The sequence below is a fragment of the Paroedura picta genome, chromosome 3 (assembly GCF_049243985.1).
Source record: "Paroedura picta isolate Pp20150507F chromosome 3, Ppicta_v3.0, whole genome shotgun sequence".
Classification (NCBI taxonomy): Eukaryota; Metazoa; Chordata; class Lepidosauria; order Squamata; family Gekkonidae; genus Paroedura; species Paroedura picta.
In genome coordinates this window covers 175535243-175557637 of record NC_135371.1, presented here as the reverse complement: position 1 = coordinate 175557637, position 22395 = coordinate 175535243, and the positions used below count along the sequence as shown (strand labels likewise).

At 47.4% G+C, this 22395-nt stretch overlaps 2 protein-coding genes across 3 annotated transcripts in view; one reads left to right on the top strand and one right to left on the bottom strand.

Annotated features, from left to right (window-relative positions):
* Positions 1-2791, bottom strand: part of CC2D1A (coiled-coil and C2 domain containing 1A) — a 38312-nt gene extending 35521 nt beyond the window's left edge. The window contains exons 1-2 of one of the 2 annotated variants that reach the window (XR_013229688.1): positions 2659-2786; positions 498-562 (exon numbers count right to left, since the gene is read on the bottom strand). Coding sequence is in view for 1 of the 2 variants with exons in the window: in XM_077329808.1 (XP_077185923.1) it covers positions 498-551 (54 nt within the window). In the remaining variant the exon portion in view is untranslated. Of the gene's footprint in view, positions 1-497; positions 563-2658 lie in introns of both variants that reach the window. The other variant, XM_077329808.1, reaches the window with a different exon arrangement.
* A 7722-nt stretch (positions 2792-10513) lies between these two features.
* BRME1 (break repair meiotic recombinase recruitment factor 1) lies at positions 10514-22340 on the top strand. Its single transcript, XM_077329806.1, has 7 exons — positions 10514-10635; positions 12243-12341; positions 15378-15528; positions 16248-16993; positions 18203-18279; positions 19708-19800; positions 21172-22340. The coding sequence occupies exons 3-7, from the start codon at positions 15483-15485 to the stop codon at positions 21494-21496; spliced, it is 1287 nt and encodes a 428-aa protein (XP_077185921.1). The 5' UTR covers positions 10514-10635; positions 12243-12341; positions 15378-15482; the 3' UTR covers positions 21497-22340.
* Positions 22341-22395: the final 55 nt, after the last annotated feature.

Sequence of the window (22395 nt, the reverse complement as noted above, 5' to 3'; positions counted from 1 at the left end):
AGCGAATGCCTGGTGGAAGAGCTCCCTTTTGCAGGCCCTGCGGAACCGTGGAAGTTCGGGCAGGGCTCTGATCTCTTCAGGGAGCTCGATCCACCAGGTGGGGGCCAGGACCAAGAAGGCTCTTGTTGAGGTCCGCCGTGCTTCTTTGGGGCCAGGGATCCGCAGCCTGTTGGAGGTGGTGGAGCACAAGTCTCTTTGGGGGGTATAGGCAGGGAGGCGGTCTCTCAAGTACACCAGGCCCCAACCGCGTGTGGCCTTAGAGGTGGTTACCAAAACCTTAAGCTTCATTATACCAGTTCTTGTTACAAGTGCTGGCCAGCTCCCTGGGATAGAGGGTTCCACAAGCTGCAGGTGTCAGCTGAGCCAGAAGGAAGAGGCTCCGTTCCATGCAGCACAGGGACACAAGGCAGAGGAGCCAGTGCCGCATTTCGCAATGCAACACCTACAAGTCTGTTTAGAGGAACGACAGAGGGCAGGAACGCAGGAGGGCGACTCACCTGCCGAGGTGGGGCGAGGCCTCTGCCTCCCGGCGGCTTCCTGTTCCTGTTCATCGCGCTTCACTCTGCTCCCAAACAGCACAAAACAGGGTTAGAGGAGCAGGCCAGATGGAGCTGGGCGCTTTAATGGGATCAGGCAGCGCTTGCCCCAGTTATGGGCATTATCTCCTGATCCTCCCTTCGCCTTTGCCCAGGGGAGGAGACAAAACGGTGAATGCCCAACAAGCTGAAAGCCAGGGCTAAGGTTCTTGGACACCCCCTTCCTGCCCCTGCCACAGAGTCCTGAACAAGCTTCCTCAGAGGCTAAGGCCGTGGAATTGCACACCTTCGCACATCTATGAGGGAGTTTTGGTAACAGCAAACCTTGGGAGGGTAGCCCCAACTGGAATCAGAGGGACGTACTTGGTTTGCTTAAGGTAAAGGTATCCCCTGTGCAAGCACTGAGTCATGTCTGACCCTTGGGGTGACGCCCTCTAGCGTTTTCATGGCAGACTCAATACGGGGTGGTTTGCCAGGGCCTTCCCCAGTCAAGCTGGGTACTCATTTTACCAACCTCGGAAGGATGGAAGTCAACCTTGAGTCGACCTTGAGCCGGCTGCTGGGATCGAACTCCCAGCCTCATGGGCAGAGCTTTCAGACTGCATGTCTGCTGCCTTACCACTCTGCGCCACAAGAGGCTCTTTTGGTTCGCTTATACCTCATCTTTCTCTCCAATGGGGACCGAAAGTAGCTCACGTTGTTCGCCTTTCCTCCATTCTGTCCTCACAACAACCCTACGAGGAAGGCTAGGTCTAAGAGCGTGTGAGTTGCTCAAGATCACTCAGCAGGCTTCTGTGGAACAGCAGGAATCAAACCAGAGAATCCCTGAGACCGGTCACTGCTCCAGCGACTAACTGCACAGCCGGTCAGTACTCAGAGGGTGGGTCATTTGTTTGCCCAGTTCAAGGCTCCAGGATTCTTATTTTCTCAGGCCCCAAAGACTTCTGAAACATAACTTGATTTTCACACACGTGGGGACCCGATTCAGATGAGGGCCTCAGAGAAGGGAAACTCATCAATTTGTTATTAATCCATTCACATTTCTCCACAATGGGGACCAACTGCATATTTTATCATTATCCGCTCCTCCCAACACCCCTGCGAGGTAGGCCAGGCTGAGACTAGAGGACTGGCCAAAAGCATGCAGCAGGTATCCCTGGAAGAGTGGGGATTCAAACACCCCTAACCCTATGCAATACATCTGGCGGAGAGAGCTTGTTTCCATAGTATGAGTGGCATTCAACTTTTCAGAATACAGGTGGCTAAGAACAGCAGACTCACATCTGGAGAGCTGGGCTTGATTCCCCACCCCTCCTCCACATGCAGCCAGCTGAGTGACCTTGGGCTAGTCCCACCTCTCTTAGGGCACAACAAAGATAGAGTCCAAGAGCACCTTTAAGACCAACAAAGAATTATTCAAGGCAGGAGGAAGAGTGCCTACACTCAAAAGCTCCCGCCTTGAATAAATCTTTGTTGGTCCTAAAGGTGCTCTTGGACTCTATTTTTGTTGTGCCTCTTCAGACCAACATGGCAACCCACTTGAATCTTCATTTCATGCAGAACAGTTCTCTTAGAGCTTTTCTCACAGAGCAGTTCTCTTTGAGCTCACTCAGACCCACCTCCCTCACAGGATGTCTGTTGAGGGGAGAAAAAGGGAAAGGAGTTTGCAAGCCACACTGGGACTCCTTTGGGTGCTGAAAAGCGGGGCAGAATCATAGAATTGGAAGGGCCCTCCTGGGTCATCTATTCCAACCCCCTGTACCATTCAGGACACTCACAGCTCTATCACTGAAAGTGTAACCTGGCACCCCCTTGAATACAACCTCCCCTTCCCCCAGTTCTTCTGCTTCCTCAAACACCCCTGCGAGGTAGGTCAGGCTAAGGGCAGGGGAATGGCCAAAGGCATCCAGCACGTATCCCTGGAAGAGTGGGGATCCAAACACCCCTGTGGGGTAGGCCAGGCTGGGCGAGGGTGGCTGGCCCAGGGTCCCCCAGCCAGCTCCGACGGCGGAGTGCGGGATTCGAACTCGGGACTCTCGGATCCTCGGTCTAACCCCCGCCCCCAACCACCCGGCCAGGCAACCCAAGGGGGGGAAAGGGGGGGCCTCCCTCCCCCACTCACTTCCTGCTTCTCCTCCGGCGGCCGTCAACAACCGCGCTGCTTTACGGCTCCGAAGGCCGGGCGCTGTCGCAAACCTCGCGAAATCTTGCCTTCGCTTTGCGGCAGGGAGAGGAGAGCCGGGAGGGGGTGCGAGAGGGAGGGCTCTTTGGCCCGCAACTCAACACTCCTGGTTCTCTTTTGGCGGCAAGGAAAGGGGCTGAGCAAGCGGGCGGCCGCAGAACAGAGTCTGAGTGCCGGGGGAGTTGCTCCGGTTATCAGCTTTGGTGGGCATGCAATAGACGCAGGGGTGGGCAACTGGCAAGGGCTCATGGGAATTGTAGTCCATGGCCATCTGGAGCGCCACAGGTTGGCCACCCCTGCAAGTCCCGGGGTTGCAGCACCTGCAGACCGACCAAGTTTTACTCCGTGTAACTGAGCAGCGTTTGCGTCCAGAGTCATCTTGAGGGCCAACTATGCTTCGTTGATCTTCAAGGTGCCCCGCACTCAGACTTTATTCTGCATCTTCAAACCCACCTGCATTGATCCCAATTGGCAATCTGCAGCTTACGAATCGACCGAACATTTTCACCATCTGCTCCTAAATCCGCCTTGAGTCCCAAATGAGAAAGGCCAGGAAAATAGCCCTATAATGCAGATTTGTTGCATTATTTGCTATTTTACTTTATCGTATCGTTATGCAAGTTTCTAGTGCATTCTGTAATTTTGTAATCAAGGGTGTTTATGTTTATTTCTTGCATTGCTTTTGTGTGCGTGTGCATTCGTCTGGCAGTACCCACATGAAGTCCCGGGCGAGGAAGAACTCCTAGTAACGAAGTAAATAAAGAATACCGGAAATGTGGAGTGTTTTGTGTTTTGCCTATCTCTACGTTCTTGAGGAGCGGCTTGGAACAGGGAGGGGCGTAAAGCTAGTTGGGACAGGGCGCGGCTTCCGGCCGCTGAGTGGGCGGGGCTTCGACTGGCGCGAGGGAGGTGGGCGTGACAAAGGAGCGGGAGCGTTTGATTGGCTAAAAGGCGCTAGCGTATTGGGTGAAGCGATTGTATAAAAGGGCGGGCTTAGGGGGGCTAGGAATGGGCGAGAAAATGTTTGGCGGGAAGCGGTCGCCTTTTGTCGCTTCAGGCTGTTCCTCTTAGTACACGAAACAGGTGGACAGAATCACCTCAGCTTGTTCGTGTGAAAATAAAGCAAAAGTCCCCGGGCGCCTTAAAAAGCCAATAACATTTATTCTCGTATGATGATCTTTTCTGAGTAATAGGCCACCTCTTCAGATAGATCTGAAGGGAAACCATGCTGGGAGATCCTATGGGGAGAAGGGAGAGGTCGTGGTGTGAATTACGCCATGAGCGTTTCCTGTATAAACATTCAAGGAGAAAGGGGAGTGAGGTGGGAGCCCTCTGGTCAATCAACACAATCAGGAGTGACTCTGGATGCTGAGGGTGGTCAGAGGTGCAGACAAGAGAAGCCCTTAGTTCTAAAGGAAAATGAACTGGGGTTTGCACCAGGGTGTAATCTGATAAAAATAATATAGGCCCAGGACAGTTATCTGAGATGCTAAGTCTCTGCTTAAGCCAGGGTAACATGGTAGTGTTTTGCTGAGTTCTGTTTCAACATTTTCTCATGGCATATTATTATTTTTGAAGGGGTTACAGTGAAAGCCCAAAGAGTTTGTAGGGCAGTGTGTAGCCCAAAGTGTACAGTAGGCACCCTCTGTAGTAGTGGTAGTAGTAGATTCCACTACCGCCTATATTAGGTTACCAGATACCCTTTATAGAGGACATGATCTTTAGAGATTGTAGAACAGTGTGTAGCCCAAAGTGTACAGTTGGCACCCTCTGTAGTTGTAGTAGTAGTAGCAGCAGTAGTAGTAGTAGTAGTAGAAGAAGAAGATTCCACTACCTCCTTCTATATTAAGGTTACCATATACCCTTTTATAGAGGACATGATATCTCTTTAGAGTTTGTAGAGCAGTGTGTAGCCCGAAGTGTACAGTAGGCACCCTCTGTAGTAGTAATAGTAGTAGATTCCACTACCTCCTTAGAATCATAGAATCATAGAGTGGGAAGGGGCCATACAGGCATCTAGTCCAACCCCCTGCTCAACGCAGGATCAGCCCAAAGCATCCTAAAGCATCCAAGAAAAGTGTGTATCCAACCTTTGCTTGAAGACTTCCAGTGAGGGGGAGCTCACCTTCTATATTAAGGTTACCAGACAGCCTTTCATAGAGGACATATCTCTTTTTTGGGTGTCTGTCCTCTTTTGGACTCTTTTCAAAAAACTTATTAAAATTTCTTCTTTTTGAGCAGGACAGTTAAAAATATTCCTAGTTAGTAGCAATTATCACAGCTTAAATAAGAGGAGTATTTCAAATGAGAATTATCATAGTGATCACTGGTTTTAAGTAGTCCATTGGGAAATGTGTCATCTTTTTGGGAGACTGAGTGGGTTCCTTATTTGGTCTTATTTGGGAAATAATTCAACCAATATTTAAAAGAGCTCTGAGTCCCCAAATAAGGTTTGGATCGCCTCTTGTCATATACCACCACATTCAGTGGACTCCCCCTTTCGAGAGGACATGTGCTGTTTCCTAGTCCAAAGTCTGGTTCTTGTACCAGCTGACCAATGTGGGGTGCCCCCAGGACAATTGGGTGATTTGGAGGGTGAACTCAATGACATGGTGTCCCACTAAGGTCTTTGTCCTTCTCAGGCTTCATCCCCCAATTTCGAGGAGTTCCCCAACCTAGATTGGGCAGCCCTCCCCTCCCCACCTCCCACTAGTGGCCAAGCTACTAGCGCCCTACTCGGCAGAACACCTAGCCACAATGATCCATGTGACAGTCACCTCTAAGCTGGACTTCTACAACTCGCTCTACGTAGCTCTTAACCTTGATCCAGAAACTGCAACTAGTCCAGAACGCGGCTGCCAGGGTCCTCACAGCAACACCACGGAGGTCCCACATTCGTCCCATCTTCCAGTAGCTGCACTGGCTTCTGATTGAATTATGGATCAGGCTTAAGGTTCTGGTTATCACCTTTAAGGCCATATGCGGTCTGGGCTCGGTATATCTCTCTGCCTACACTCCTCAAAGAGTCCTGCACTCCACGACCTCCAACTACCTGGTGACTACCCATGGGAAGCTCACTTGACCAAAACCAGGGCCAGAGCTTTCTCCATCCTGGCCCCCACCTGGTGGAAGGAGCTCCCAGAGGAGATCAGGGCCTGGACAGAACTTGAACAGTTCCGCAGGGCCTGCAAAAGGGAGCTCTTCCACCAAGGCATCTGGTTGAGGTCGACCTGAACCAACCACTTCACACTGGCCCCTGAGCCTCCCTCCTATGGTGACCACCGCCGATCCGTCCAACCCACAGGGCCATTGGTAGGCTTTAGTTCGGGGGTCATCAACTCGTGGTCAGCGGCCCAGTACCGGGCCACAAAGGCCACGGTACCGGTCCACCAGCAGCCGCGCCTGCCTCCCCCCCTCCCCCCCACGATGAGAAACTTGCCAGGCCTGGCTAGCTTCTCGCTGCGAGAGGGAAGGGAAGAGGCAGGTGTGGCCGCCGGCATGCCGGCGATGCAAACACGCATGCGCACAGTTGCCGTGAATGTGTGCTTGCGCCCCCTGGTGGCGAAAACACGCATGTGCGGCAACTGCATGTGCGCGTTTGCGCAGCACCCGGGCCGTCGGCTCTCCCCTCACCCCTGGAGGCGGTCCCTGACCCCAGAAAGGTTGGGGACCGCTGCTTTAGTTGACTTAAAGTTTATTAATCATTGTTTACTGTTCCACTGTGTTACTATGTTCCACTATGTTACTATTGTATTATCACTGTTATAAATATTGAATTATCTGTATTGTCAAACCACCCTGAGCCTTCAGGGAGGGCGGTATATAAATAAAAGATGGATGGATGGATGGATGGACGGACGGACGGATAATTAGGATATCTGATATCAAAGTGATTTATTTATTAATACAGTATGTGCATCGACTGAACTTGAGTGCTGTTTCTTTTAGGATTTATCAAGCTTCTAATATGAGTAAAAGGAAGAAGACACGAGTATCAGGTGCACCACATGCCTGTGAATAAGTTCATCTATTAAAATTTACCGTGCAGAATTATTTAATTCAGCACCCGGTTGGAATGTATGAGTATACACAGTTAAGGAAATGGGAGTGTCTGGGCCAAAGTGAAGAATGCCAGCCTCCAGGCCGGCCCTGGGGATCCCCTGGAATCGCGATTCATCACTAGACTCTAGCAATCAGTTCTAGAGTTTTCATTGTGTTGATCTGATTGTTATATCTATTCAGAGAGGTTTCTCATTCTGTTAGCATACACTAGCCAAGGTGATTGAGAGGAGCCTTGGTATACAAAGGCAGCAAATCTCTAAATATCAGTGTTGGACCGTTTATGCACTGGGAACTTCACTGCCCCAGCTCCCATGCAGGAGCACAAATCAGGGGTGGATGAGGCACACTGAGCCAAATGCTCCCCCATGTGGGTGCAGGAAGATGTAGTGCAACTTGCCACGACTAAAGCTCCAGCCTGCAGCCCAACATGAAACCTCCAGTGCATAAAAGGTCCAAGGGAAGGCCTCAGCACTTATTTATTTTATTTATTTATAATTGGAATTGTGTGACTGCCGCTCTCAGAGAACTGGCTCGTGGCAGTTAACATTTTCACAATACCAATCCATAACACAATAAACATTAACACCCTGCATTAAACCCCCAATTAAAACAATATTCTATCTAAAACTCATTCACAATTGATGGTGATATATGATTTGGTAAACAGATGCATCCCACACGAGCCCGCTGGGTGGTCCAAGATGGACAGATGAATAGTTGGGCCGGTGTCACAGGGGTAGATCATCTTGGAGATTCGAGGCTGGTCTAGTCCTGGCCATGGCCCTGAGGGGAGCCCAATCTTAAGCATCGATGTGCCTGATTGTTTGGCCCACCAGGGCAACTGAAACAGGAAGCTGGACTGCGGGGTGGACCACTGGTCTGATTCAGCAGGCACTATGTTCTTATAAGCCTATTTCTTCTTGAGGATAAAAGAATTCTATCTATGGTTAGTGAAAAGCGCAGTTAAGTCAAAGATGACTCAACCGGTTGGCTTTCTCAACCAGGTTTTCCGGAAACCCTGGAAGGGCTTCCTGAATGGGTGGGAGTTAATTAATTTTTAATATATCTTTAAAATTTGCTAAATTGGGTGAGATGACTGTATATGATCATGTCGCCCCCCCCCCAGCCAATGATGGGTCTGGAGGGGGTGCGAGAGTGGGACCTCCGGATGGGCATGTACACAACTATGCTCACAACCATATTCTGCAGGATCACACCACTTCTGGGGTTTCTTGAAGCCTGAAGAAGTTTTCAAAGGTTTCTCAATAGTGAACAGTTGAGAAAGGCTGGCTTATGGTGACCCCCCCCCCCCATAGGGTTTTCAAGACAACAGACGTTCACAGGTGGCCTGCCTCTGTGTCACAGCCCTGGAGGTCACCCTTAGGGATGCCAGTCCTCAGGTGGGACCTTAGGATCTCCTGGAATTGTAACTCATCTCCAGACCAAAGAGATCAGTTTCTTTCCCTGGCTGGACTCCATAGTATTATACTCCCCACCCCTAATCCTGCCCACTCCCAGCTCCAACCCCAAAGTCTAAGAAATCTAATTTTTTAAAAAGTACATAATACTTCTCTAGTTTCATTGGTTTATACACGATTTTTTCCTCTTAAAAGAAGAAAACCAGGCGCTCATCATTTCCAAAGCAAAGAAAACTCATAAGAGAAAGAGTCAGGCAACAAAAGACTGTGATCTAGAAAAACCAGCAGAGGCTTTTGACGCTATTAAAACAATTTCAAAAGCAACTGTGGCTGAAGCAGTTCAAGAGTGTAAAGAACATAGCCTGGACATCACAGGGACAGACGTCTTGCCTACAAATCTGGATGTAAGGTAACAAAGTATATAAGAAATTAGGAAAACATGGTCAAAGAGTATGAATTGATATTAGAAGGAGGGTGGGAATCACATTCTGATTACCCATGAGCAATTGTATTAAAGTGAATGAAATATTTTGGAGTAAGACAAGTTATTATAACAGTCTGGACAATGGAACCCCATGGGCTTAACAGAGATATCGGCTTCTTATCTCACTATATATGCTAAGTCATCGTTTTCACTTAGAATTAAATTTTATTGGTCTTAAATGTGCCACCGGACTCAAACTTTGTTCTCACCTCTGTTGTTAATTCCTATATTATCTGTATACCTATTTCTGCTATTTACATGTTATACTGAATGTTCTATGTGTTATTCCAATCTTAGCTGTATTTATTGCTCAGTTACTTATACATCTTGACTCTAATTAGCCCCTTCTAGGAACTCACCACCACACACACACATACACACACACACACACACACACACACACACACCTTTATGTAACATTTAAGGAAACCTGTTTTAATGTAACTAGTGTACATCTACACATTCTAATCACTTCTTGGATAACATCTTCAAGAAAGATGAAAAGGGGGATCCGGGGAACTATCGACCCATCAGCCTGACATTTATAGCTGGCAAAATTTTGAAACAAATAAACACTCTAAGTGGTAATTGAGAGATTAGGTTCAAGGGGGTGGCAGGTGACAGTGGAGGAGTGAGAGGGTTGGGAGTGTCCTGCATAGTGCAGGGGGTTGGACTAGATGACCCAGGAGGTACCTTCCAACTCTGATTCTATGATTCTAGGACAGCTCCTATAACTGCTGCAAAGGCTGACCTCTAGAGTAATTTTCAACTCAACATTTCTTGTCCCCCGAATGCCCCTGCCTGACAAGACCTGTTTCCTTCACTGTGGTTTGGTCTCAGAATACTAAAGAGTGGTCAGTAGCCCCCTGCCTACAGCAGCTTTCAACAACATCTGCTAATCAGCCTCCAAATGCACAGGATCCCCATGAGCTTTTCAGTGGGGAAAAAGAGAGTAAACAACCAATAGTGACAGCAACAAGCCTGCCACCTGTGGATGAGCAGTTAAGTGTGAATTCTCTGACCTCTAGCTGCCATAATAGCAACAGCCCCTATACTCGTTAGTGTCCAATGGCACCTTTCTGAGCAACAACTTGGATGCTTTAGGATGCTTAGGGCTGAACCTGCGTTGAGCAGGGGGTGGGACTAGATGGCCTGTATGGCCCCTTCCAACTCTATGATTCTGTGATTCTATGATTCTAACAACAATTTGTGCAAGATGTGAGCCTCCAGTTGGGGCCTGGGGATCTTCCAGAATTACGTTCATCTTCAAGCAACAGAAATCAGTTCCCCTGGAGAAAAGGGCTGCTTAGAAGGTGAACTGTAGGCCATTATACCCCACTGAAATCCCGTCCCCTCCCCAAACCCCACCCTTTGCAGGTTTCATCTCCAAATTCTCCAAGTTTTTCCCAACCCAAATCTGGCAACTCTAAAGTCAATCAGTGTTGCTATGCAGATGTCGGCAATGGCAGACCGCTTCTGAACCTCTTTTGCCTTGAAAATCTTGAGGGGTGACCGTACATGAGTTGTGACTTGATGCTACTTTCAAAACACCAGCGACTATTGCTGAATTGCAGTTTAAGACTAAGAGGCTATACAGGTTACCACACAAGCCTGTGAAGAAATAGTGTTGATGTTTGTTAACAGGTTGCAGCAAGATGAGGTCAAGGAGTTCTTTCGCTTTCTGTTCTGGTCTTGTCATATGTTAGGCTGCTTCTGAGTAATAAACTTGTTAAACTGTTTCTTCACTCCATTGGGTGGATCTTATTTTCTGTAAGAATGCTTGGCGTGAATCCTTACTCAGCAGCCTAGAATCAGAGTTGCAAATCTGTGGCTTCCGAACAGGATTAAAACAATTATTGGTTTGTTTTTTTTCTTACCAGTTTAGCCGAAGAAAACAAAAAGGTTTCCTCGGAAAGAAAAGGACGGGCTAAGAGCTTTGCACCTCCCCCTCCAGTAAGCATATTCCAAACTCTTATATGAAATTTTAACATTAACCTGGCTTGTCGTGGACAGGTACAGGCGGCAATGATCGTTCGGAGCGTCGTTAAGCTTCCTGTTTTAATGTGGATATACCACTTGAACAAATTCAAAACCTGACAGGGGTAGTTGGCCTGTGGTCCTCCAGCATTTGCTGGCAAGGGCTCATGGGAATTGTAGTCCATGGACATCTGGAGGACCGCAGGTTGACTACTTCTGCACTGCTGGAGCAGAAGTGGTGTTGAAATCAAACAGAAGTGACTTGCAGCCCTGTGTTGTCTTCTCATTCCCACCAAGGGACTGTAGCTCTCGGGGTTGCCAACTCTGAAATGGGAAATTCCTGAAGATTTGCAGGTGGAGCCTAGGGAGGGGAGCACTCTCAGAAGGATATAAGGTCAAACATTTCCTACAAAGTGGCCATTTTCTCCAGGGGAACTGATTTCTCTGGTCTGGAGAACAGTTGCAATTACAGAAGCTCTCCAGACCCCACCTGGAGGATGGCAACCCAATACCCCTCCCTCCTGCCTCATTGTCCTGATCCACTAGGGATTTTCTCCTGTAAGGCAGCTGCTTTTTCACTTGGTTCTATGAAGGCAAGTCCTTTTGTGCTAAAATCTGTATGGCTGATATCTTCTATTAATGCAGTTTTGTTGAATTTTTTCCTTATTCGGTATGACTGTAAAATTCAGTCTACTGTAAAATATTGAGCTTGTTTGAGACTTAAGTGGCTGGCATCTTGAATCTGGCCTTCGACTAGAGGAAGTTTTTCCACCCTAAATAGCCTCCCTCCAACTGCACTGGCTCGTCCACTGAAATCCCGAACTGTCTGTTCAATGTGGAACTGCCGGGGATGTAGTGATGGCCCCAGAATAAAACGGATTTAAAAGGGAGATAGACTCCCCGAAGGTAAGTCTGTCAATGGTTAAAGGTAATGGTATCCCCTGTGCAAGCACTGGGTCATGTCTGACCCTTGGGGTGACACCCTCTAGCGTTTTCATGGCAGACTCAATACGGGGTGGTTTGCCAGTGCCTTCCCCAGTCATTACCGTTTACCCCCCAGCAAGCAAGCTGGGTACTCATTTTACCGACCTCGGAAGGATAGAAGGCTGAGTCAACCTTGAGCCGGCTGCTGGGATCGAACTCCCAGCCTCATGGGTAGAGCTTCAGACTGCATGTCTGCTGCCTTACCACTCTGCACCACAAGAGGCTCTTTGTTAATGGTTACTAGCTACTAATCCTCTCAATCCCAGGGCCAGGAGGCAACTCAGGGGAAGGTCTTGGCCTCTGTGCTCTGTTGTTGGCCCTTCAGAGGAACTGGTTTGCCTCTTGTGTGAGATGGGAGGCTGGATTAGATGGACCCCCAGTTTGATCCAGCAGGTGTATTCATATGTTCTGTTTTTCAAAGCAACATTTGCCTCAGTCAATCTCTAGGCCAAACCCTCCAGAGTTTAGAGCAGCAGGTGAAGATCAATGTTGTTATTGAGCCAGATAAATTCACCTTATCAATAATCCTGTTCATTATTGGAAGTGGTTGATGGAGAATATCAAATATTTGATCGTCAAATTCTTATTGTTGGTTATAGGCAGGGAGGTTGGTACCAGTGTTTGCAAAGACAAAAGATAAAGTTCGTGAAAGAAGGGAAGAAAATAATGGTGACACTCCAGAAATCCATGTGAAACAGGTAAGAGACAGACTTGCTTGTTGGTATAATATAATGTGGATGGATGTAGATGTCTCTCCTTAGGATTGGATTTTATTTATTTATTTATTTATTTATTTATTTATTTATTTATTTATTATTTAGTTTGTTATCCCGCCACTCTCTGAACACTAATGATGGCTTACACAAAGGCAAATTAAAACCCCATTAAACCCATAAAAGCCTCATAAAGGTAAAGGTAAAGGTATCCCCTGTGCAAGCACCGAGTCAGGTCTGACCCTCGGGGTGACGCCAAGTTTTCATGGCAGACTCAATACGGGGTGGTTTGCCAGTGCCTTCCCCAGTCATTACCGTTTACCCCCCAGCAAGCTGGGTACTCATTTTACCAACCTCGGAAGGATGGAAGGCTGATTGAACTCCCAGCCTCATGGGCAGACAGCTTCAGACAGCATTTCTGCTGCCTTACCACCCTGCGCCACAAGAGGCTCTTAAAAGCCTCATAAAACCCCATAAAACAGTGGCATAACCCCCAATCCTTCCCCAATTTACAGTCAAACCATCACAGGTACAGGATGGCAGAGTGGTATAGTGTGGGCCGGAGGAGGGGCTCCGATTGTCCTTGAAACCCCGGCCTCAACCTGACCCGGTGGAAGAGCTCTGTTTTACAGGCCCTGCAGAACTGAGAGAGCTCCATCAGGGCCCACGGCTCTTCCGGGAGCTCATTCCACCAGGTCGGGGCCAGGACCGAAAAAGCCCTGGCTCAGGTTGAGGCCAGGCGTGCTATGGGAGTAATACTTTCTGAGCTATGAAAATTCACAAGGTATTTTTATGTTGTACTAGCAATTAAAAACAAACATTTGTGTTGCTGTTTGCCATTTAGATAATGAAGCTCAGTGCTCTCTTTTCTGTGCTTATATGCCTCATTGGCTGAGTAAACACTTAACTCTCCTGGGAAACTATTCCAGTTTCTGTCACCAAAGCTCTTTAGCAGTTTTGCAGAGCTGCTTAAGGCATGGTCACTCAGGACATGTATTTAATTTAGCACCATTTTGTTTTGGTTTTTAAATTCACGGAATGACCTTTTAAAAAGGGCCAATGAATATGTTCATATGGAATACTTGCCGTTAGAGTTTGGGGGTGTGTGTACAAAAATATGAGCATTAAGAATCTAGAGCCTTTTCTTCTGGGAAAATGGCCTTGAATAGCCAACAGTTCCCTCCTGACCATTATACATGGAGTGTGCTTACCCGTGAAAGCTCATCCTTATCCATCCATCCATTCCATGGTTCCTCTATATATTTGTGAAACAGCCTGGGGGGGGGGTGGAACGTGTCCAGCTGTCCAAGATGGAATAGGGCCAATCAGGGTGTTGATTAGCCCTTCCCCTGCAGCTCCCGCCCTCTGTCCCTGGACTCTAGCCTCTTTGCTTTCAGATGCACCTCAGTGCTTGGAGCCAACAACAGGTAAGGGGAGAGGGCCCTGGGCAAAGGGTCATGGTGGAGGGCCTGCTAATGAGGGTCTCCCAGCCTGCTGACTGCCTGCTAAGGAGCTCTGTCCTGGGCCTGCTAATGAACTGGCCAGCCCCCACCTGCCTCACTTGATACGGCTGCGAGCTGCGGCTCAAAGCCACCTTACACTGCCTGGCTGGGGCCAGGGCAAGGGACCCTCTCAAGGCCTGTTCTTAGGAATGGCCTTTGTAGCTAGTACTTCTGTTGATCTTAGAGGTGTCCTTGGACTCAGACTTTTGTTCTGCTGCTTCAGATCAACATGGCTACCCACCTGAATCTCCTAGGCAGTGTTGCACCCTCCCGAGCTCACAATTAGGGGAGGGCGGTATACAAATGCAATAAATAAATACATTTCAATTAGCTTAATAATGTCTAACAAAATTATTCTGTATGATTGTATTCATGGCATAACAGAAGCAGTTCTTATAGTGGAGCTGGCCTTTTAGTCTTACAGCTTGACGGGACTCTTGTGTCTTTATCTTGGAGAAATCCATCCTTTTCTTACCCATAACTGAAAAAAGGCATAGCTGGGTGTTGAACTTTTTGCAACTGTGGGAGGCACAACAGTCTTGCAAAAAACTATGAAACTGCTGAGATAAAGTGACTTGACCGAGTTCTGCTTGAGTGGCAGCCCTGCATGGTAGACTGCGCTTGAAACAGGGTTCAAAAGCAGCTTGTGATAAAGTAGAGAACCCCAGTTTCCAAAGAAAAAAGAACACAAGTCCCTAAGTAAGATTCAAAAGCAGCTCTTTAGATCCCAAATCAGTCAGGAGATGATTCTGCAGACCTAAGACATTTTTATTATCTTCATGATTTCATAGAATCATATAGTTAGAAAGGACCTCCTGGGTAATCTAGTCCAACCCCCTACACTATGCAGGACACTCACATCCCAATCGCTCATCCACTGTAAACTGCCACCTCCATGAGCCTTCACAGAATCAGCCTCTGTTTAGAAATCTCCAAAGATGGAGAACCCACCCCCTCCTGAGGAAGCCTGTTCCACTGAGGAACTGCTCTGACTGTCAGGAACTTCTTCTGGAGGTTTAGACAAAATTTCTTTTGAATTAATTTCATCCCATTGGTTCTGGTCCTTTCCTCTGGGGCAAGAGAGAACAATTATGCTCCATTCTCAATATGGCAGCCTTTTAAATACTTGAATATGGTTATCAGATCCCCCCTCAGTCGTCTCCTCTCCAGGCTAAACAGATCAAGCTCTGTTTATTTTATTAAATTGTTATTGAGTAAAGTTTTGTTTAAAACAAAAGAGAATGTTAACATGTGTGATTTTCTTGATCCATTTTCACATTTCATGCAAAAAAAGATAGATAAGTAGCCATGGCTTTTGGACCAAATGTATGCCCATTAGTCCAAATTTTTTCAAAAAGGCTGCATCAAATTAAGGCATTCCTGAATGTGTCTTCCACAGTTTAATATTTTTAGTGGGCCAGGACGGTCTGGGCAATTTTGCTGTATTAAGTGGAAAAAGAAAACATTAAATATTTGTCCTGCTACTGTCTTTTGTATTCATGATCCTTTTTTGCTTCAGGATGTGTTGGAGTCTTCTGACACAGAACAGTTGGTTAGAAATACACCATGCGATACGGCAGGGAAATCCTTTCAGAATGCTTCAGCTCCTTCAGAGTCTCTAGAGATGATGGATTTATCAGCAACAAACAAGGAAGATGCTGGAGATCAAGGTGTTCTTCATTGCGAGAAAACACTAGAGCCAGCTTGGTGTAGCGGTTAGGAGTGCCAGCTTCTAATCTGGCGAGCCGGGTTTGATTCCGTACTCCCCCACGTGCAGCCAGCTGGGTGATCTTGGGCTCGCCACAGCACTGATAAAGCTGTTCTGACTGAGGAGGAATATCAGGGCTCTCTCAGCCTCACCCACCTCACAGGGCGTCTGTTGTGGGGAGAGGAAAGGGAAGGTGAATGGAAGCCACTTTGAGACTCCTTTGGGTAGAGAAAAGTAGCGTAAAAGAAACAACGCTTCTTCTTCAGTAATATCAGGGCCCTCTTAGCCCCACCTCCCTCACAGGGTGTCTGTTGTGGGGAGAGGAAAGGGAAGGCGACTGTAAGCTGCTTTGAGACTCCTTCGGGTAGAGAAAAGTGGCATCTAAGAACCAACTCTTCTTCAGTAATATCAGGGCCCTCTTAGCCCCACCTCCCTCACAGGGTGTCTGTTGTGGGGAGAGGAAAGGGAAGGTGATTGGAAGCCGCTTTGAGACTCCTTCGGGTAGAGAAAAGTGGCATCTAAGAACCCTCTTCTTCTTCAGTAATCTCAGGGCTCTCTCAGCCTCACCCACCTCACAGGGTGTCTGTTGTGGGGAGAGGAAGGGAAGGCAATTTTAAGCCGCTTTAAGACTCCTTCGGGTAGAGAAAAGCATCATATAAGAACCAACTCTTCTTCTTCTAGATGTTAAAATTCACAACAAGGACATGAATAATGGTAATACCATATCAGGATTCACTGACTCCCAGATAGAAGAAGCACAGAAGCCAACTGATACGCCCGCAAACATCCCCGAAAAGCAAAAGACGAAAAGCAAAAAACGGGTTTCCTTTTTTCTTTGTACATCAGATCACAAAGATGCCCATGGTCTTGAAGAGAGAGAACTCTCCGCAGAGTCTCTTGACCACGTTAAAAATAATCAAAATGAAGACGCTCCAGAAGGTCCAACTCTGCCGACTGAGCATGGGACAAACAACAAATGTGAGAAATTAGGACCTATTATAAAACAATCAGCATGTGACGCCTGTGACATAAGACCCCAGGAGGTAAGCGGAACATTGTCCAATAGCGGTGCTGACCAGCAGATGGAGGTTGACCAACAGGTGGATGGAAAAGAAAAAACTGGGCTGTGTGAGGAAAGCAATTTTGTCAGTGTGGAGGGCTGCATCTCCTCTGCAGAGATTATTTCGCAGCTGGACGGAGCAGTAGCAGGGAGTGAATCTTGCAGAGAAAACCCTGGATCAGAAGCCCAGGAGTCTCTCCTTCCAGAGGGCAAGGTATCCTGCACCAGCCCACTGGGCAGCCATGGTACTGCGACCCCAACGTGTTCTACTGTCAAAGATCTCCTTTCTGTGAATCTAGACTTTCTGCTGGACAGTCAGCTACAAAACATCTTTGAAAGCAACAGCCTTGACCGCTCACCACACAAGGTAATTCAGTTGGCTTTGGGCACAATCCTAGATTCAACCTCTAAACTGCTTAGGACTGCAGCTAAACTCTACACCAGCAGGACTTGCCGATATTGGTCTTACTTCAGAGAGAAACCAGCAGAAATAAACCATATCAGTGTAAGCCTGATGTTGGCACAGGGATATCACCAGGGAAGCCAGAAATGGGTGGCGCTGGAGAGGGCATGACTCAGTCCATGCCCTGCCCCCCGCATAACATTACACTGGTGTACGTATAAACAGTTCCCACCAGAAATCTAGCTTCCTATCCCACAGAACAATTGAGGTTGTCACTATCTAACAACTCCATCCTAAGCAGAGTTGTTCTTGTTGTTGTTAGGTGCGAAGTCGTGTCCGACCCATGGCGACCCCATGGACAATGGTCCTCCAGGCCTTCCTGTCCTCTACCATTCCCCGGAGTCCATTTAAGCTCGCACCGACTGCTTCAGTGATTCCATCCAGCCACCTCATTCTCTGTCGTCCCCTTCTTCTTTTGCCCTCAATCACAGAGTAAAGGTATCCCCTGTGCAAGCACCAGGTCATGTCTGACCCTTGGGGTGACGCCCTCCAGCGTCTTCATGGCAGACTCAATACAGGGTGGTTTGCCAGTGCCTTCCCCAGTCATTACCGTTTACCCCCCAGCAAGCTGGGTACTCATTTTACCGACCTCGGAAGGATGGAAGGCTGAATCGACCTTGAGCCGGCTGCTGGGATCGAACTCCCAGACTCATTGTCAGAGTTTCAGACCGCATGTTGGCTGCCTTACCACCCTGCGCCACAAGGCTCTTTCAATCACTGAGTTACATCTATCTAATTCCACTGAAGTGATTTAGTTTAGGAAGGTGTCACTCTTGCTGCATGCCAACGCGGTGATCCTGAACAATCACATCCCTCCAGTTACTTTGCACTGTTGTTAGGAGAAGAATATTGAACAGGAAGTACTGAGATTTTGAGGATTTGCTCTTGCCTATCTTAATCATGGGGTCGTGAGGGGTCGGACACGACTTCGCACCTAACAGTATCTTAATCATGGCTCGTATGCTGGCATTTCTGTTAACGCAGGCGTGATGCGTCAGTGTGGAATTCCCTATTGCAGCTATAGCTACACTCTACTAAACAAAAAGTGCTCCATTGCTATATTTTAACCACTTCCTGGTACTTGTATATTTCTCTCTCTTTCTCTCTCTCTAGCCCTCCTCCCTGGATGTTCCCTGCACTTCAAGAGGAACAAAACCAGTTGCTAATGTAGCTCATCCAAACAACGCCGGGTAAGGGGCTTTCCCGGCAACATCTTGCTTCATCAGTGCAAGAACTAAGTACTTAGAACAGAGCAAATTAATATTTTCATCTTGATACTGTCCTTTGTGAAGGGAACAGAAGGGATAAAATGTAAAACAGAGAGCACCATTAACAAGCGTACTTGGTAGGGAGCTTCACATATAAGACGCCTCTTTTTAAATTTAAGGGTCTCATCTCCTCTTTTTCTGCTGCCTTGAACTTTTCCTGACATTCTTGTCCTTTCCTGTGATTCTTGTCATCTCATGTGACCAGCGTTTTGACAGCCTCAGCTTTACCTCTACGGAAAGTTCAGGCACACCACAGTATTGATAAAACTCTCTTCCAACACCACATTTAAAACAAATCAACTTTCTTCCTGCCGGCTTCCTTTATTGCCCAGCTTTTACACCCATACGGGATGGACTCAGGGAATACAGGAAGCCACGGCCCTGTGTTTTCAAGACCTGAGAAGGCTGTGAACAGTGTAACATTTTGGTTGATTCACTGATTCATAGGATTCATAGGCAACATTGATTCATAGGATCAATGAAAGTCAGAAGTGACTTGACGGCAGTTACACATAAACACACACAGCCAGACCATTGCTTCGTCTGTGCCAGTAGTGCCTATTCTGATTAGCAACAGTACCCTTACGTTTCGGGCGAAGCACGCTATCCCAAGAGTATTACCTGAGCCTTTCAGTTGAAAACGTTGGATAGTGAACCTCGGATCAGAGGTCTTGTGTATGAGGTCTTGTTTCTTCCAAGGAGATGAATTCCAGTTTGCACCTGCCTGAGTAGGTATCGCCAGCTACAGGCGGGAGAATCGGGTATCTCTGCTCACTGTAAGGATGGCAAGGTGGTACAGTACCCCCTTATTTGCCCTTGCTGTATTTCATTGGGACCGGATTTTAAAAAAGAATGTCTCCTGTTACACACATAATTTTTAGGCCTCTTTTTACACTTAGGGGTATGAAGAGTTTTTTTTTTTAAATCTGTACTCTAGTTCAGTAGTGTCCAACCCCTGGTCCGGAGACCAGTACTGTTCCGTAGATCAGTCGGTTCCGGGCTGCGGCTCCTCCTTGTCCTCCTCCCCAGCTGCTGCCTCAGGAGCTGCCCTGCCACTCTGCTCCCAGCTCACCTTTGGTGCTCTCCAGCAGTCGCCATGGCTGGGGCTCCCCCTTGGCATGGCACTGCGCAGCTGCTGCTGGCAGCACCCCCCAGTGGGTGGCGGGAAGTCAGGCGCACTGGCAGGAAAGCAAGTGGAGCAGGGACTCAGGCTGCAGCGGTGATGTCCCTCAGCAAAAGACTACTCCCCCCCCCCCCCAGGACTCAGTAAAATTGTCAAGCGTTGACTGGTCCCCGGTGATACAAAGGTTGGGGACCACTGTTCTAGTTCTTTCATTTTTTTTAAAACAGGGATGAGATGACAGTGAGAATTTGTGATCCATCCAAGGAGGAAGATGCAACAAATGTCGTTTGTGGACTGATTAAAGAGTTGTCTAATCTCAAGTAAGGACATCTTTTCATGCCATTTACAGTGCCTCATACGACACGTGGCCTCCTAAGCTAAATGGGGAATGTATAGTTATAGAGACAGTAACAACCATTTCCGTGGCATCCAAGGCAACTTCACAGCCTTCTGCGCAACCAAAGTGTCACTAGACAGTCCTGTCAAGTGCTCGAGAAAGCACAAACACGACGGGAGTAGCTGTGTTTTCAGCCCTCCCACTGTGGCCTCTCTCCAACAGTGAGTTCTGCAGCATCTTACAGACCCACACGATTTCCAGAGTATGAGCATTTGAGAGTCACAGCCCAAATTGATAATGTGGCAACCAGAGCATCCCACGGCCCTGAGGTGGTTTCAGGGCAGTATAGAAATTCAATAAATAGGAATAATAATAACCACTTCCCCAGACAATGTCTTCCAGCTACCCTTGTATCCAATAGCCACTGATGGGGCCCTGCTCCAAAGGTTTATCCAGTCTCCTCTTGAAGCTGTATTTTCTCGTCACCACCACTGTTTCCTGTGGCTTTGCATTCCAGATGTCAACTTCTGGGTAAAGAAGGACTTCCTTTTACGTGTTCTAAACCAACTGCTCATTTTCATGGAATGCCAGGACTTCTGGCATTGTGAAAATAGGATGCATCATTTTGTAGACCTCTATCAAGGTGGTGGCAGGTGACAGTGGATCAGCGAGAGGGTTGTGAGTGTCCTGCATAGTGCAGGGGGTTGGACTAGATGACCCAGGAGGTCCCTTCCAACTCTGTGATTCTATAATTCTGTGACCATGTCACCCCTCGACTGTGGTTTCTCCAGGCTAACCTTTTAAACCTTTCTTCCTAGGGAAGGTGTTCCACCCCCTTAATTATTTTAGTTGCCCTTTTCCAATGCTAGAACACCTTTTTTTAAGGTGCAGTGACCTGGACTGTCCACGATGTTCCAAATGGGGCCGTACCATGGATTTTATACAGGGGCATCATGATCCCGGCTGATTTGTTTTCAGTCCCCTTCCTTTCAACGTTTTTCCTTCCCCAAGACACACAGGCAACCTGGTAAAGATTACTCCCTGTTTTATTAACCTGTTGGAATCTCAGCCACAATTTCTAATATCAGCTATAACCATGTTGGCCAATTGCATATCTAAAGGCTCTGCAGCATTTGCTAAATGAAACCTTTCATCTTTCCCTGCCTACTTGCACCTATTAAATGAAATTCCTTATCTTTGCTTTGCTTGCTCCTCGGAACTAGCTTTAGTTAACGCTGAAGTTTGCCTGCGAATAAATTAGGGAGCGGCTGCTGCCTAATTTTATTTCAGCGGATTGGGGGAGAAGTTTAGCAGCCTGTAACCATGGTGGGCCGTGCTCTTTCTTTCTTTCTAGCCGGCTGGTCATGAGTACCCACAGGGATCTGGATTCCTTCAAGAGGCTGAAATTTCAGCGATACAGGCAGCTGGGACAGCATTTGCCTCACCGTATGAACACCACGACAAACATGAGGGGTGCAGTGAAGAAGAAGAAAAGGGTGTTGCTTGGAAATGCCAGAGCCCCCTTTGACACATGCAAAGCTTTTCTCTCTTCTAGTGACGTTTCGTCAGCTGAGACAAGCAAAGCCGTCGCAACACACAGTGTAGCTGATGCTCAAGATCATCATGGCAGAGGTCAGTCGCTTAAAAATGAGACTTACCCAGACGCGAAGAACCCTTGAACTGTTGCAAGGTGAAACTAGGCATGCGAGGAAACATTTGTCAGTAAACGTACAGGTTCGGTTCAGGTTTTTTAAACCTGCCCCCCCTCTCTTGCCACTCCATGGCTGCTTTTGACGACTGGAAGCAGTGCTAGAAGTCAAGGGTTCTCAAGTATTATTTTCTACACTGCTTGGTCTAGATCAGGGGTAGTCAAACTGCGGCCCTCCAGATGTCCATGGCCGCAGTTTGACTACCCCCCGCCCCCTTCTCCCAACTACGGTAAATTCTGTTGGAGGGAAAAAGATCAGTCTGTTTCTGTGTGGTTTAGATGCCCTCTGCTCAGTCTCACTTTCCTAATCTTCAAAGCAGTGGTGTTGGGACTATTAATTAGCATTCAGGTTCTGTTCTTTGTAGCTTCTCCTTATTGTGGGCCTCTTCGCCATATTTATGTAGTTGGGCCTACAGCAATGTAGAGGGTCCTCACAGATGGATTATTGGGTCTAGCGTCTTGGCACAAAATCATTCTCTTTTCATGCACAGTTCTCTGTATTCTTTACCCATATTAATGGTCAGATTTCCTCAGCCAAAAGTGGAGAACTGTCGTGCAACTATTTGCAATTCTTCCTGTATTAGTCCAAAATATAGAAATGTAAATGCCAAAGCCAAAATCCTATTGAATGTCCAGTGTTATTCTGGAAGGTCCTGTACATCTAGAAAATACCTGCAAAATGCTGATAATATTTACTGATTTAGGTCTGTTTTATTTTATTGCTTTAAAATTAACTTATTTTGAGGGGAAACTATATGAGCCCAATGCAAGCAGAGTCCCTGTGATGCTGATGTGGTATAAGAGTTACCTTATATTTAAATTTCTCCCACTGAAACCTAAAGTGCTTAACTTTGGCAGCACTGAAGTCTC